At 44.5% G+C, this 17,943-nt stretch overlaps 1 protein-coding gene across 6 annotated transcripts in view; it reads right to left on the minus strand.

The window, feature by feature from the left end:
• Positions 1–17,943, minus strand: part of ARHGEF28 (Rho guanine nucleotide exchange factor 28) — an 892,610-nt gene that overhangs the window by 427,742 nt on the left and 446,925 nt on the right. For all 6 annotated transcript variants that reach the window (XM_069223983.1, XM_069223974.1, XM_069223958.1 and 3 more), the window contains exon 5: positions 9,532–9,715. In XM_069223983.1, coding sequence (XP_069080084.1) covers positions 9,532–9,715 — 184 coding nt within the window. The remainder of the gene's footprint in view (positions 1–9,531; positions 9,716–17,943) is intronic.

Raw genomic sequence — 17,943 nt, forward strand, 5'->3', positions numbered from 1 at the left:
GACAGCTTGGGGGTTGCAGTGACAATAGAGGAGATCAACGAGGCAATAGCGCACCTGGCCCCTGGGAAGACCCCCGGAACGGACGGTCTCCCCATGGACTTCTACAAAAAATATAGATCCTTGTTGACCCCAAGCCTGGCGGAAATGTACGCGGAGGCATTGCGGTGCGGAGAGTTACCAGACACGATGCTCGAGGCACTGGTGGTGCCACTCCCTAAGTCCACTAACAGTGAAGCCTCGGTGACAGATTTCCGCCCACTATCAATGCTGAACAGCGACTTTAAGATCCTTAGCAGGATCCTGGCCGACCGCCTGCTCCCACATATGCCCATGCTGATTCACGCCAATCAAAACGGCTTCATTCCGGGCCGCAGCACCTCCCTAAATCTTAGACGTCTTTTCTCTATCATGCACATGCCCCGAGAATCGATTCCGCCGACCGGGCTCCTGTTAGCCGTGGACTTCGAAAAGGCTTTTGATTCAAATAGGTGGGACTACCTGAGGACGGTGATGATGAGGATGGGCCTAGGCGAGAAATGGGGGAGCTGGGTTGACCTACTATACTCGTCCCCACTGGCAAGAGTGAAGACGGGTAGAATTATATCCAGAGCATACCCAGTGTTTCGTGGAACCAGACAGGGATGCCCCCTCTCTCTGCTTCTGTTTGCCCTGGCGATTGAGCCTTTGGCGAGCCGACTGCGGGAGGAGGGAGCAGGACGGGGGGTGATGTGCGGACCGACTGAACACATTGTCTCCCTGTATGCTGACGACATACTAATATACCTAGGTGACGGCAACAGCAACCTCTCCTGGGCTCTCAGTGTCTTAGAAAACTTTGGCGAGGTCTCCGGACTTCGCCTAAACCGTGGCAAAACGTACGTGTTCCCCCTGTCTCCTGATGGTGTGCGTCCTGCTTCATGCCCGACAGACGTGAACTGGGCCCCCCGAACCTTCAAGTATCTGGGTATCCAGATATTCCACAAGCTGGTAGATCTCAGGGAGGGTAATCTGGGCAGGGCACTGCGATCGCTGAGGTCCTCGGTAGGGTTCTGGCGTTCTTTGAAACTAACAGTAATGGCTAGAGTGGCGCTGTCCAAAATGATTATGCTTCCCCGACTCCTCTATTACTTCGCAAACCTACCGCTGCTGATCCCCCCATCATGGTTCCGCGACCTGAACACACTACTAAGGGAACTAATATGGGATGATGGGCGTAGGCGCACTGCACTTACAACCCTCTGCAGACCAACTCAAATGGGAGGACTGGGCGCCCCCGACTTTGAGGCTTATTACTTGGCATCCCAGCTACAATGGGTATCTGGTTGGATGTTGGGCAGGGGTCCACTGGAACTGTGCACTTCTAAGGGGACAATAGACGCAACATGGATTGTGGCACGCATGATAGGTAGGAAGATAGCCCTACCTGGGAGCAACATAATGACGAGTGTTGCATTGGCATGCTGGGAGAGGTGTATGAAAAGAGTGGGAGTGGGTCCCCCCTATTCTCCGGCTCTGCCCATTTCGGCGCTGGTCCTGGGAGATGGGGGACTGCTTCCGGGAGGCCTCGGACTTGGCCCATGGATGAGAGCAGGGATCGAGACCGTGAGCGACCTCTTTAACGGGGGGTACTGAGGGATTTCTCGGCCCTAACGGAAGCGGGTGTTCCCCGGGGCCAGTTCCTACTCTTCTGGAGGCTGGTCCACACCCTGAAAGATCATTGGTGCACGATAAACGCAGAGCCCGCAGTCCACGGGGTACTGCACCTTTTGCTGACATCGGGGGATGAACCCCATCTGATAGCCAAAATTTACTGGGCCCAGACCCATGCAGTATTGGCCCCCTAGCAACCTCTGAGGGAGCGATGGGTAGGCACCATTGGGAGGGAATTGACTGAATCAGAATGGAGCAGGGTGCTAGCATACCCCCGGGTGGTCTCACGTAACATGCGACTACGTTACATCCAATATAATTATCTGCACAGAACATACCTCACACCGCACCGACTATTCCGAATATACAGAGGTACCCCCAAGGACATGCCCAAGATGCCAGGGGGGCGAGGCAGATTTTGACCACATGGTGTGGGGGTGCCCGGTGCTCCAGACCGGCTGGGTGGAGACACTGGCTGCCCTATCCCGACTACTCGGAGTGGAGTTAAGGCCCACTCCGGACCTGTGTTTACTGGGACTCAAGCCAACTGAGTTAAAAGGGAGAGTAAGAGGGCGTTTCCTGGACCTAACGCTAGCCCTCTATAAAAGGCTGATCTCAAAGGGCTGGAGGGCCCCGGCCTGTCCATCGCTCACCGAATGGAAAAGGGATGTTCGAAATGGTCCAGGGCCGAACTACAGGTCCTGAAAGCTGAGGAAGCCAAGGGCGTCCGACTTGTTCCTACTGCCCCGACTTGGGAAGAACTAGTGACGGCATGGGACGCACTAACCAGGAGTACAACAGACATTGAGGTAGGGGTGGCTGGAGGGCGGCTTGCATCAGAAGGTGGTCCTGAATAGGAGGTTGCCAAGTTGGTGCTCTGAGGTCCCTGTACTAACAATAGGACCACATGTAGAAACGATAAAATAACAAAATTAAAAAAACAAAAAGCCACGCGAACAGCCACCTCCCACAACGCCCCAGGAGCAAGGGGGCGGAAGAGGTGGGAAAACCAGACTCCTATCCCGCTCACAAACTAGTGCGCCCTGGACATGGCCCCCATAGCGCGCCAGCTCCTTAAAGAACATTAATCACAAGTATCACCCACACAATGCTGTAAAGTTGACCCTTTGTTTAGTTTGGCTACCCTTCCTGTCCCTTCCAGGTCTCCCTTACATCCCCTCCTTTTCCCTTTCCCTCCCATTATCTCCGATCCTCACTCCCTATGGTCCCCCTTCCAAGTTACAAATAGGAATGGGTTTGTTATTCACAAATTTATTACATATAAAAATGGCATAAAACCAATACACTAAGACTAACGATGAACTCGGCGTAGTGGATCAAGGGGCTTAAAGCACTAGAGCCAGGACCTGATAACCGCACAAACACACTAGGGGCGCCGCAAGGACTAACAGCGTAACACGAGTAATGTATGCCACAACTGTGACCTGTTTATGTGTTCATGTATAACTGGTGCAAGTGACTGCTCTGAACCGAAACACAAATGTATAATAACAAAATGTTAATAAAATATATTAAAAAAAAAAAAGAACACACATTTGGAAAATTAGGACAAAGGGTCAGGAGATTCACAGAATATTTCATACATTTGGATAGCATATTTATTTCTATTGGCTGGACTGTAGGCAAAGCCATAGGAGGATCGAGATTCAACAGTTCTTAAAACATGTTGAGTAAAGAAGAACCCACGCTCATGGGATACATTTGCCCGCAGATGCCTATGATCACATTGTGGTATACCTTACAGTTTAACTATTTCCAAACTGTATGAAAACATATCCTGGCCCCAGAAGCTGCTAGAACCTTCTTGTTTGTTTTGTGTTTTCTCACATTTTCACTACTGTACAGCTCTATGTATAAATAAAAAACTCATCAAACACAGAGGTAATATGGTGAAGCAACCTTCGCAAGTAAATTCTCAACTGTATTTAAAAGTTTACTCCTGAAATTGGAGGTTTTTCCTTTTTCATCCAACTCTAAATCAGACCCTTCTTGTTTTTAGAATATAGTGTTTTGACTAGCCATTGAGGCCCTTTTTTATTGTTACTTTGCCAGACTGTCTGAATTTAAATGTGCCAACTTCTCCGGAAGTAAGGCTTTCTCAACCAAGCTACTTCTCTAATGCCAACTACATGAAGGAAGTAACTTAGGGCTGGAGGTACACCATTTTTACAGTTGCAAATAATCCTATTCGGAGCTTCCACCAGAATAAATGATGTGTGTTTCTTTTAATGTACTAATCACATTCTAGGAGTAGGTATACTTATAGCAGATTCTAAAATGTGATTGTGACCCCATACTAATTTGGTAATTGGAAGGGGCATGTTGTAAGCATCTCTCTCTTCCACATACCAAATTACTATGACATGTACAAATGTTAGCGTGGTAAGCCATTCGCAAAAGAGGCTCCCTTCCCATTTGTCAATGTAAACAAATGTCTGTTGGGGACTAGGCAGATGTTTTACCCACTTCGGAGCATCAGACCGCTGGGAGCCTTCCCATGCTACAGTGCTCATGTGCATCGGATGGCTTCCGGTCTTCTGCGTACAGGCACTAGAGGGATTTCTTTTAGAAAGAAACAGCCTCGGGAAATGGGGGAGAGCTTTCCCATCTCCTGAGGCTGTTTCTTTTTTTCCAGCAAAATGACAACCAGTACCGGCAGCTCGCTGACGTCATTTCACTGAAATTGAAAATGAAATGAGTCAATCACTTTCACTGTCTCGAGGTATCTTTGGAAAGGGGAGGTTCTCCCCTTTCCAATGGTATCCCTCACTTGTGGATCCCTGCTTGGGGACTGCTGGAGCAGGGTGATTCACAAGCAGGGATCCACCCACTAGGCACCAGGAAGGGGGAAGTGGCCCCTTGAGCGAGGGCTAATTCGCCCCTTGTTTATTTTGGTCATATTAAGTCTTTCTGCCCCTGGTGGGGCATAACAACCACTAGAAACCAGGGATTTCTTCTTTGTAAACATGTAGGATTGGGGACTGTCCTAAATGTGCATTGTAATGCCCCCACTCCTTCCAAAAAGCAGCACAGTCTTCCTGCACCCTGGTGGCAGATGAGGGCAATGGCCCCTGATCTGCCCCCCACTGGCAGAAAGCCCACTAGACACCAGGGATTTTTTTTCATCCTTTGAGGAGGGGGGGTTACCCTCACCCCTCTCCCTAAAAAATCAGCACAGTCTTTTTTGCACCCCTTCTCTCCTGGGGGCAGATGGGGCAATACTCCCCATTCTTCCCTCCCAGGGGGGGGGCCTGAAGCCCAGTAGGCACCAGGGATTTTTGTAAATTCATATATCCCTCCCCAAAAGAAATTGGCACAGTCACTCGGCCCCCAGTGAAACAAATGGGAGCAATAGGCCCCCATCTGATCCCCCGGGCAGAATGCCCACTAGGCACCATGGATTTTAATTTGGTAGTGTAGGGGTAGGAGCTGGCCAGAATGGGCATGACAAACGCACCCACCTCCCTCCCCAAATAAATGGGTACATTATTTCTGCACCCCTGGTGGCAGATGGGGATTATTAACTCTGATCTGCCCTCAGGGGTGGCCAGAACCTCCACTAGACACCAGGGAAGCACTTCTGAAAAATAGAGGGGTAAGGGGTGGCCACCACCATGGGCATGGATATGCCCCCCACCCCAACTGAAGGGGGCAACAGTCTTTCTGCCCTCCCCACCCCCGGTAGACTAAAGCATCTCATCCCAATTGCAAACAAGAAGACATTTGACTCTTTTGGATTTAGTTTTTACATATGGGCCAAGAGATGTTAGCTAACTCCCAATATCATCCCACTTGCAATGGTGAGCGATTGCACATTTTGGACTTGGGTACGCTGCCACCTGGAAAAACCTACCAGACACGGTCATTTCTGAAAAATAAACATCTGGGGGGAGTTCATGGTGGTGAGCCTCACATACACCCCACACCATTTCCTTACCCATAATGCCTTGCAAACCTCCAACTTTGCCTGAAATCACGTATTTTCCCTCCATTTCTGTGATGGAAACTTCAGAAATCCGCAGGAATCCACAAAATTCCTACCACCCAGAATTGCTGGGAAAGTCCTTAACAATGTGTTGGGTACAAAGCGGATATTTTCCACGCAAGCATAACCACGCTTGCCGGAACAACGCATGGCTTTTTCTCTGCCTTAACCACGCATGTGCTGAACTACACATATGCGTGGTTAAGGTAGAGAAAAAGTCAGAGTAGATCGGGAGAGGGTGCGATCAGGAAAGTGGGGTTGGGGGTAGTTTTTAGGGGTGGGGTGGATAAAAGGTTTGGGGTGGTGGGCTGAGCTATTTTTTTTAGGGGCAGGATGTTTTTTTTTTAGGGTGGTTCGGGAGAGGGCACGGTCAGGTAAGTGGGACTGGGGCAGGGTTGGGGGTAGGTTTTAGGGGTGAGGGGTGGATTAAGTGCTTGGAGTGGGAGGGTTGGGCTATTTTTTTTAGGTGGGGTGGGTGGGAGGGTTGGGGTAGTTTTGTCTTTAGGGGCGGGGCGGGTCAGGGAAATTTAGTTTTTAGGGGCGGGGGTGAGGGGTCGGTGTAGTTTAATTTTAGGATGGGTGGGTGATCGGTTGATTTTAGGACGAGTGGGGCGGTCGGGGAAGGTTTTAGGGCTCAGGGTGGGAGGGGATGTTAGTGTAGTTCAGTTTTTAGGGGTGGGGTCGTAGGGTAGTTTTGTTTTTCAGGCCGGGGTTCAGGGGTGGGGTAGTTTTGTTTTTAGGGGTGGGGCGGGGGTCGGGGAAGTTTTGTTTTAGGGGCAAGGTAAGGGGGTCGCTTGTTTTTAGAGCAGGTGGGTTTTTTTGTCGGGGAAGGTTTTAGGGTTCAGGGGTGGTGGTGTCTGGGTAGTTTTGTTTTTATGAGCGGGGTGGGGAGTCGGGGTAGTTTTGTTTTAGGGGGCAGGTTGGGGGGGTTGGGGTAGTTTTGTTTTTTAAGGGCAGGTGGGTAGTTTGGGGTAGGTTCGTTTTTAGGGGCAGGGGAGAGGGAGTTGCAGTAGTTTTGTTTTTAGGGTGGGTGGGGGGTCGGGGTAGTTTAAGTATTAGGTGCAGTGTACTTTTGGGCCTTAGGGTGGGTGGGGGGGTCAGGATAGTTTTGTTTTTAGGGGCAGGGTAGAGGGGTTGGGGTAGTTTGATTTTTAGGGCAGGTGGGTTTAAGCATTAGGGGTGTGGTACTTTCGGGCCTTAGGGCCACGGGGGGTGGCTAGATACAACAGTGCATGCCGTTCCCACACATGCCTTTAGTAGGCATGCTTTTACAACGAAAAATCACTGTAAAGACATGCGTGGTAAAGGCATGCGTGGCAACAACACGGTCCTTGTTCCAACTGCGATGTTAAGGCATGCGTGGTTCCCACATGCGTTGTTCCATCATACATTCAGCATTGCCCCATCTGTACTGATAAAAACTCTGCCCCACTTGTGTGGGTGCCCAAAGCAGAGTCAGGCTAAAACGTATGAAAAAAACTGCCCTTTCGGACCTGCTTTGGTTCCCACTCAATTTCTACACATTTTTGGCCACTCCCTGTCGCAGGCACTTTGCTCATCTACACAAGTGAGGGATCATTTTTATTGGGAGACCAAGGGGAACACTGGGTGGTAGGAAATGTGTGGCTCTCCTCCGATTTCAAAACTTGCATCAAAATAATGTGAGGAAAATGTGTTTTCTTTTTACAAATTTTGAGGTTTGCAAAGGATTCTGGGTAACAAAACGTGGTGAGAGCCACCTAAATCACCCCATTCTGGATCACCCTGGGTGCCTAGTTTAAAAAAATGTACAGGTGTGCTATCTTTCCCTAGGTGTCAGGTGAGTTAGGGCCCAGAAACCACAGCTACCCACTTTGCAAAAAACAGGTCCGTTTTATGTGGAAAAATGTGATGTATTCATGATGCATTTTGTGCTGTTTCCTGTTGCAGGCACTAGGCCTACCCACACAAGTGAGGTACTGTTTTTATCAGGAGACTTAAGGGAACACAGAATAGTAAAATAAGTGTTATTACCAATTGTCTTTCTCTGCATTTGTGCCTTCAAAATGTAAGACATTTGTAAGAAAGAAACCATTTTGAGAAATGCCAGCTAATTCACATGCAAGTATGGGTGACCCCAAATTCAGAGATGTGCAAATAACCACCGCTTTTAAACTCCATGGGGGTGATTATGACCTTGGCGGACGGCGGAGGCCGTCCGCCAAGGTACCGCCGCCAAATGACCGCACCGCGGTCAAAAAACCGCGGCGGCCATTCAGACATTTCCTCTGGGCCGGCGGGCGCTCTCCAAAAGAGCGCCCGCCGGCCCAGAGGAAATGCCCCTGCAAAGAGGACGTCGGCTCAGAATTGAGCCGGCGTAGTTGCAGGGGTGCGACGGGTGCAGTTTGCACCCGTCGCGTATTTCAGTGTCTGCATTGCAGACACTGAAATACACAGTGGGGCCCCCAATCCCCATGGCGGCGGAGCGCGCTCCGCCGCCATGGAGGATTCCCCCGAGCAGCGGGAAGTCGGCGGGAGACCGCCGACTTTCCGCTTCTGACCGCGGCTGAACCGCCGCGGTCAGAATATCTTGTGCCCATTTCGGAAATACATAGGTTTCATTGTTACATATTTTTCACTCTTTATATTTTACCAAATGATTTACTGTGTACCTGCTACACAATGAAAATTCATTGCAAAGTGCAGCTCAGTTATTGGCTCTTGGTGAACCTACAAGCCCTATATATCCCCACAGCCAGAAGGGCCCAGCAAATGTAACAGTATATGGCATTTGAAAATCTGTCATAGAAGAAGTTATAGATGAAAACGTAGACACGAATGGCTGTTTTTTCAACTCAATTTGCCCTTGCTAAATTCAGAATTTGCCTACTTTTAAGAAATGTATAGCCTTCCGGGATCCACCATTGGTTTTACACCCATTTCTACCACTAACTGGAAGGGGGTTGAAAGCACAAAAATAGGAAACGTGATCTATGTCCCAGTAAATGCAAAACTGTGTTGAAAATGTTGTTTTTTTGATTCAAGTCTGCCTGTTCCTGAACATTGGAAAGGTGATGAGTTTAGCACTGCAATCCCTTCATTGATGCAATTTCCAGGGAAAAAACAGACACTTTCTTCTGCAGTTCTTTTTTACATTTATCTAAAAAACAAAACAAAATGTAGCAGTATTTTGGCTAATTTTTGGTCCCCCTCCAGGAGAATCCACACACCCTGGATACCTTTAGAATCCTCAGGATGTTGGAAACAAAGGGTGCAAATTTGGCATGATTAGTTTATGTAAACAAAAAGTTATGGGGGCCTAAGCGCAAACCACCCAAAATAGTCCAAAAAAGGTTTAGCGCAAGAGGGTGAGGGGGGAAGTCATAGCAGTGAAAGGGTTAAATGAATTTGTTTCCTCTAAGAAATCTGGGCTGCATTAAAAAAAAAAAAAACTTTACTTTATTTAAAGGCGATCAGAGACATGGTGGTCTGCCGCCTCTTGCAGGCCACCATCCCCATGATGGCCACCAATCACAGTGTGTGGCAGTTTGTCACCTGTCTCATGAATATTTTCCAAACTAACCTGTTAGCACATAGGTCAGTTGATAAAATGTCATACTGGTCACAAAAATACCGGTTGCAAATTGCAGTCATTCTTTTGCATGCAGTATTTACTACATCCAGTTCCAAGTTTTCTAACTTATTTGATACCAATGATTCTGTATTTTCTTAAAAGGCTGGGGTGCGGGAGATCTATATTTGGATTAAAATCATTTCAGTTACAAAAGTATAGAGCACATTGTTATTCTACCAGGATGATTCTCTGAAATTTTTAAAGAAAACACAGAACGATATGTTACACTTATTAATAAGGCTCCTATTAAGGGAATACTTACTTTTGAAACATTTCAACAAGTTTTGTGTGCCCATTCTGTGCAGCTAATTCCAGAGGTGTTTCTCCATCATCATTTGGCAATGTTAGTGCTATGGATCCTCCAGGCAAAGATGCAAGAAATTTGGAAAGCCTCACAAGTCCCCATCGCATTGAGAGCTGAAGAAGAGATTCCTTACGAATTGTCTCTAGAAAAATAAAAACAATATTCTGATAATATAATGAAAGATATCAGCTTGCTGTAAAACCCCCTAGTATATACTGTGTGCATAAAATGCATGCATACATTTTGAGGTAAAAGAAAAATTAACAATCACTCTCCCAGTAGCAAAGAATGTATATTTACAATGATCCACACTCTTTGAACGTCATTCCGTGATGCTGGTAAAAAATACATTTAAGAATTCCTGTTTTGGAGAAACCTTCTCCATAACGCTACTTCCTCGATTATTTTCCAATTAATAACATTTCTAAGATGTCAGATTCATCTTGGTGACTGCCCCTCTTGTTGACGAAATTCTTAGCCTGCAAACCTTTCCATGAGCATGTAAAGCCTTTGCTACTCTTTCACAGGGAGAAACCATCTGCCCCCCTCCTTTATCTTGTCTCCTTGTCCCTCTCTCTTTCTACTTCCACTTTTCTTTCTTTCTCTTTTCGTCAGCCGTCATATACCCTGGCCGGTTCCCCCTTCTTCAACATCTCGATTTTCTTTCTACCTCTCTTCTGCCTGCCTAACCCTAGCACCACTATCCTACTTATATACTAGTACCTCTGCCTATATACCCTTACCACTAATCCTAATCCACCACATTTACCCAGGGCTATATGACAGTACCTCGTTTGCTGCCTATACCCTACTCATCTTATATCTACCTGCACCCTTTTTCAGCATTCCCCTAGCTGTACCCCACACCTACATATTTTTACAGTCCAGTACCTGTAGCCCTACTAATAACTGAGTAACTTAATTCCTCCCTATCTGCTAGTAGATTTACCTCTGCCTATACCCTGTGTCAATGTCCCACGGATACATCAGTACCTCTACCCCTGCCTGCACTCTGGTTCCTCTTTGATTACCCTGTTTATTGATTAGAAGATCAACTCCTTGCAAGTTTGTGCTATTTTCCTCTACCACGTATTCCATTTTCCTTGTATAATTTTATTTTATTACGTGTTCTCATTTTTCGATGGAAAGGGTTTTTCTCATTTTGGAAATTCGGCAAATGGAATGTTACCGACTTGTCAACCTTGTGTTCTTCATTTTGCGTTTTCTCCGAAATGAGGTTCAGCCAGGTTACACATTTAAAACTATCAAGAGGGGAGGCAGCGCTACCACAGTCCCACTTCATACCACAGGATGCTCTGAACCAGGAGGGAGAACAAGTCCACTCTAGACAAGCACCTGATAGGTGGTGGTGGTGGTTACTGAAGACTCAAAAAACAGAATATCTCATTAGGAGAACTATTCCTACTTGGAAAGAGAAGCACTCTACTGTCTCCAGTTCAGAAATCAGTGACAGCGATATTGGAATCACTCTAAAGCCCTGACTAGAAGGCCAGCACCAAATGCTGATCCCTTCACAACTCCTTTTTGAGAAGGGATCAGACTTATCAGATGTGGAGTAATTAGTGCCCACCCCTCCACTTCCCCAGGTAAATGTTGGCATGTTCAACCTGCTTCAATTTACTGGGTGAAAATAAGCAGTGGTTACTGATATATTCAGAATTTGGTGCTGTAAACACTGAATTCCACTTGTCATTCCTGTTTTGGCAGAAAGCTTGGAATCACATCTATTTACCACACCTAGTAAATACCCCATCTAGCGGCAGCTTTATGTACAAGAGGAAGCACATATCTCACTTCATTAAAATTAGTAGTAACGAGGGACTAAATTGAGTCATTAATGCAATTTGAAAGCTCAGGTTATGAACCTAACATTTGGTCTACACATCACTGATGAAAGGTCCTTAACTGTTTGATATACTCATTGGTGGAAACCATGGCCATTCCTGGACTAGGCTATGAAACTATTTCCTTGGTAGATCTCCCAAAGAAACATTAAGCTCCAGCAAAACACACTCAACATGCAGCAGCACTGGCTCTCCTGGTACAGTAGGTAAGACCTGACCACTTGGTGCCCTTCATTTTGCACTTCCAGCAAGGACCATACATAGGCTTCACCTGGTACAAAGCGATGCTGACAGAATGATACTGAATATAAAGAAATGTGATTCAATAAAATCAGTCCTGACCAAGGGGTACTGCTTCCCTGCGACTCAAAGAATAATGTTTAAGTCTCTGTACTCGGTACATGAATCTCTTTATAATCCCTGTTCTAGTGCTCTGCGTCGTAGATTTTCCTTCTACAAACCAGGACGGCCATTAAGATTAGGAAAGTTATATTTACTCAATATCCCAAAGACTGCCTGGTCACGTTAGGAGGCAGAATCTTCTCAACTGCAGAAGCAAGACCCTGGAATAAGATGCCTCTGAATTTGTGGAAAGAATAATCCCCCCCCCCACTATTTCAGGAAGCTGTAAAAGACCTGGCTTTACCTGTCCCGCAGTCTGCCAATGCAAACCTCCAGTATGTTGTTAGTGATCTTTGAATGTAGCACCAAGATGCCTTCGGGTGGAATCAGTGCATTACAAATTGCAAAATATAAATATATATAATCTCCTGTCCTCGCTGTTTTGCCCATATAACCACATTCCCCATTATATTATAATGGATACAGAGCGAGGCTAAATGCATATTCAGAATACCTGCCTTTCCTTCAAGTCTTCCACCCGAATTCACCAAAAATGTGATAATTAGAAGATCTTTAACTTTCTAGTGTGCATTTGTTCTGCACACTTTATAAAAGCTGAATGGTTATTTTATAAATAAACTTGCAACAACATTCAAATTAGATAGCACGTTTATTTAACTTTATTTGTTGTTTGTAATCTTGGTGCATTTTTGTCTCATTACAGATTTGTTTTTTTACCAAACTTCACATGCATGAATGCCTTAACTAACGTGTTCCACCCAGCAGCTGTTATGTAGTGGGCTTTATTAAGCATCAATGTACATGTATATGAAATCTCCAGTTGAATAGTGTGTAAGTTATTGGTGAACTGGGACGGCTCCCTGTCGCCTGCCTGGACATTATGCGTCCTGGTCCCGCTGTAAATTGAGCAGGTATATTTCAGGAAGTCCTTGTCTGGGACATTCCCTTGGAATTACCAGACGTCATATTCGTCATTTGACTGTATGGTGGCATGTTGCACAATAAATCTAAAGGGTTCCTTTATTACCACTGTGAAAGGCTGACAACTAGCCAATGATCCCACCATTTTGTTTGAAATAGTGGATCTCGCTTAGACATACACACGCTAGAGCATCATTCCATGGGTTGACTGCATAAATCATCACTAGCTTATTGAAAACCTCGATACCTTGGGTGCTAGCCAGCTAGTCAGCTGCACAATGCACCTGGAAGAACAAGGGCTGGATCAGGCTGTCACACACATTTCAACAATTACAAATCCATTGTGCAACAATACTTTTCGAGAATATGCTTCAGTATCCTATCCCTCAGGACATGCCAGAAGTTAGACCCATCGCAAATAGCGGAATCCTTGCTTTGAAGAATAACCACTGGTGTTTGGAAAGGATCCACACTCTCACCTTTGTTTCTATATGTATACTTTTTCATGCATATTTCAATGTCATCATGTTTACTTCTAAATGCACGCCAACAATACCCACATTCACTTTTAACTGAACATTTGAATCGTGAACCAAAACTAAAATAAGTGGTTACGCCCATCACATACTCGCTGCCTGAATTACACAAAAGCAAGTAGTCAGGCTGCTCTTTTGGCCTCAAGTCTTAGGACCCTCTCTGACAGAACAATTAGGAACATCTGTGTTATTTTGTACACAAACTTCTCATTCAAAGTCCAAATAAATGGTGTCATTAAGAATGTCAATTTCCAGTGGTAAATTCTCATCCCCACCAGCTTCAGGAGACATAAGCAATAGTGAGAGGTCTTCAGAAGTATCTTAAAGCTGCATGTACAGGGCTATCAAGAAGCATATTGATAAACTTAAAATATCACAAAATCAAGTTGTCAAACCATTCCTTAACCTTCATAAACGTGGGTCAAATGTTATCAGCTTTGCAAGCACTTGACTAACAGTGGAGTTAAGGATCCCAGTGAAAACTTTGCACCACCCACATTTCCTTTTGGAAAAAGGACCTAGCTACTTAGAAAAGCTGTTTTCTCACTAAACAACAGCCAGGAAACTATGATCAGCAAATCACATTTGATTAGAAAATGAATGTTCAGATAGCAGAAATTAGGAGGCATATACGTGGGTGTCCCTAGTCCCAGGCTCTGAAATGCCCTAAATCTTATGTTGAGATAATTTAAGGGCAGAACCCAAACATCTGCCCTTCAGAACACCTCGAGAAAACTGAACTTTTCAGAACGGGTTTACTGAAGCATTGCTATGGCAAGGATGTATAGTTAAAAGTGTTGTGTAACTCCTTGGATTATGTTTGCCCAACTGTATTGGCCTACAGAAATTATTTCCAGTTAACATTTTCAAAGCACCGATCCTGTAGTGGCTGGCAGACAACTTGTGGTGCGTTACAAAATCCTACATAAACTAATAAACTGATGGATAAAATAACTGACATAGGCACATCTCTTCTCTTGGCAGAAAGAAATAGAAACATATTTTGAAAACATTAAAATCTTCATTTGACCCGCTCATAAAAGATCAATAAAGTCTAAATATGTGTTAATCTTTCTGTCTGCCTCAATGTGTGGTGTTTGGTAGAAGAGGGGTTGAAAAAAGTGAATAATTCAAATCTTAGGGTGGTGTGCACCTTCGCAGCAATTGCTGCTGATCCCAGAAGAAACTCTAAACAGACACTGTCTCAATTGACATATAAGAACGCAAACATGAGTACAACACAAGAATGCATTTGTGATGGGGCAACCCACCCTAGCCATGTCCCTCATCATGGCCATAACGGTGAGGTTCCCAGGCCCTAATAATTCAGGATAAAGTGTTAGACCCATCTCATGAGGGATAATCTTGTCTTTGGTCAAGAGAAGCTGCCCCACCAAAACTCGCAGACCTCGCAATGTCATTACCCCCACCTCCTCGTCTGACATGAGCAGAACCCAGTCCTGCAAGCTCCTCCTCCCCAGCTGTACACTGCTGACTTCCGCCCAGATAGGTTGCTGCTTTACAAACTCCCCTACATGCGTTTGTACATAGTAGACACTCGGAATCTGGCTTGGCATTAAAAGTCAGATGTTAAGTGGTACGCAGGCATGGGAAACACACGTCATGTAATGTCTTACAAGAATTATCATTTGTTTGACCTATTTTAATTCCAATGAGTTTCATCAATTTTTTGTCTCCTTCACTACATTTAGTAGTGTTATGATATTCCTTTTGTTGAGTCATGTCAACATTTATATGTACATATTTAATTTTGTAAAGGCTCAGATGCTTGCAGGGCCATGTCAGCGTTATACAGAAGAAGATTGAAAAAAGTAAATAATCCGTGAGTAATACAGATATAAATATTCAAAAAGTGTAGTGGAAGTAAATAAATGTGACAACAGTGATAGATAGACTGCATTCTCCCTTCCCCAAGGAAAACAGCCGAGTGCGAAGAGAAGACCCATCAGAAAGCCAAGGGACTGGTTAGACACCGTGCTGACAGAGAAAACCCGCTCCAAGGAGCGGAAACATGAAGGGAAAAAGGAACGAACATTCATTCTAGCCATATGAATGCAGGCGAAAGAAAATCAGGTGTTTTATTAACTTTGTCATTTGGCGTGAGACTATATAAATATTGGGCTACGAAAAATGCAATATGGAATAATTCAGCCAAAATATTTTTTCCGACGTCAACATAAGCATGAATTGCAGGCTCTTTTGTGTGGCAGTTTTTGAATACGTTTGACCCCAATTTGTTTCCGTACATGGGCTGCTGCCAAACTGGTTCAGATGTGTTATTGTAAATACATCTTAGTCGAGTCTTCCAGATGCCAAAAAGACTCGAAGGCCTAACGGCAAGTATCAACGCTACTTTTCGTTTGTTACAGTTTCAAGCGAACTTTGTGTTTTTACTTGGAAACATGAGAAAAGGTTACACAGCTGTGTTTGTAAAAACATTTCTATAGGTTTTATTTCGGCAGATTGCATTCACCCAATAAGTGTTTGGCCGGCAGCTATTAAGAGCTTGAGGAAACAAAAACATCCTGAAATTCTTGGAATGCATGCCAGATTACAAACCTCTGCTTGTCCAGCACAAGGAATGAAGACGACTCATGGAAAACAAACTCAAGGTTTTTTTTTTTTTATATATAGATTTTAGAAAGTATCAGAAGTTGGCCACATTTTGCTCACATTTCTTATTGTCGCCTTTAAACCTAACTGGTGGATTAGTCAAAATAAACATACCATTAATTGATTTACACATAATTTATAAAATGTCAACATCAGATCGTTTTTACCATAACATGTAACTAGTGGCTAACCATCATGCGCTTGGACAGGACCTTTATCCTGCCCTACTACTGTTTTTGGCCATTACGTCACTTTGAAGTCGCCATATTTGGTACTTTTAACATTCAACCAGTCATATATAAAGACAGGGGTACAAAATGAGAGGGGTGCATGATTCTTCTATTGCTCAAACACAGCGGCCCACATCGTTAAAGGTGTCACGGACACAACGCAGCAGCCAAAAATGCACGGAGAGAGCAGGACAGCCCCATATTCACAGAGATACGGCTCTCTCCTCCCCTTTCCCTAGCACCGGCGCTGATTTCAGCTGTCGTGCTCCAGGCACACACCTAAGCGCCATACTACTACGTTGCATGCCTGAGTCTACCGTAGGTTTTTTAAAGGAAGGGTACCCCTCCTCTATGAAATACTATGGTTAGACGAGAAAAAAATATTTTTCCTACCCTGTATGTGTGCTGTACAGTGCAGCACACATGCTAAGTCAGAAAAGAAAGGAGAAATAAAAACATTTCTCCTTTTAATGCCTGCTTTTCAGAGGTGTTAATTTTTGGCACAAAACCCCAAAACATTCTACGAATGTTAGTATATAGCGTTTAGCGTCAAAAAACATGGGTGGTTGCGTTTGAACGTCCATGTAATGTCCCCTTGATACAAAGTAATGCAAAGTCACGTTTCTCGCTGCTTTGCGTTCCTTTTGGGTACTTTCCAGGGCAAAACAAGTTTTGTACTGGAAAGTGAATCAGGAAAAAAATATTTTGTGCTGGTAGCATCACTTTAGTGATGCTAACCCAGAGCAAAATGTTTGAGAATCTCTGCCTAAATCTTTACACTAGCTGCCTGTATTGTATTGTATTGTATTGTAATCGTATTTATATAGCGCTTACTACCCCTGACGAGGCATCGAAGCGCTTTTCGATGAGTAGCACGCTACTCCGGTACCCAACAAGAATTAGTGATGGATTAGTATAATTTAATAATGAGTACAGTTTTAGTATTATTATGAGTTAATTTGAGTTGCGGATATGAGAGTTTGTTAGTTAGATTGACTGGAGTAATGGAGGGGTGGAGGAGGAAAGAAATCCAGAAGTGTTAATTGGGAGTTTATCCTTCATTTACTCAATCTAAAGGCTTGGGATGAATAAAAGGGGGGCGGAGGGGAAAGAGGATGTGGAAGGGTTAGGGAGAGCATAGTAGCAGGGTGAGATGAATGCAGGAGAATTTAGTAGGGTTGTGTGGGAGGTCACAGAGGTAGAGTGAGGTTTGGTGAGTTAGATGTGGAGGTGGAGGGAAGAGCTTAGGCAGAGATATTTAGGAAATGAAAGTGGTCGAAGGGATTTGGGATGAGTCAGAGTGAGAATGGAGGATAGTTTGATAGAGACATGACATAAGAGTGATGAGTAGATAAGTGTGATAAAAAGAGAGTAGAAATTCATAGATATCTAGTATAACAACCCAAAAAAACCAGGAGCCATGCAATGATCCACAAACATGCCAGGCAGAGAAACAACATATACACATACATACACATATATATATATTTATACACACACATACATGAATACACACACATATGCACATACAATACATAATTAGAATCATGGGTAAAAAAAACTTAGTCAGACAGGTTTAAAAGAGTGTGTGTGTATTTTATTGTTATGACAGTAGCAATACATATTTTCCAAAGAAACTATAAATAAATAGAAATATACATATAATCTGAAAACAATAATTATCCACATAGGCATATGCAGTTCATAGTTGTTTGAAAAAGGTGGTTATGAAGGAAAGAGCCAACTCTTGAGTAGTTTCCTGAAAACAAGAAAGTTATCTGTGGCTCTTATAGTTGGGGGTAATGAATTCCATAGTTTGGC

The sequence above is a fragment of the Pleurodeles waltl genome, chromosome 1_1 (assembly GCF_031143425.1).
Source record: "Pleurodeles waltl isolate 20211129_DDA chromosome 1_1, aPleWal1.hap1.20221129, whole genome shotgun sequence".
In the NCBI taxonomy this organism is placed as follows: Eukaryota; Metazoa; Chordata; class Amphibia; order Caudata; family Salamandridae; genus Pleurodeles; species Pleurodeles waltl.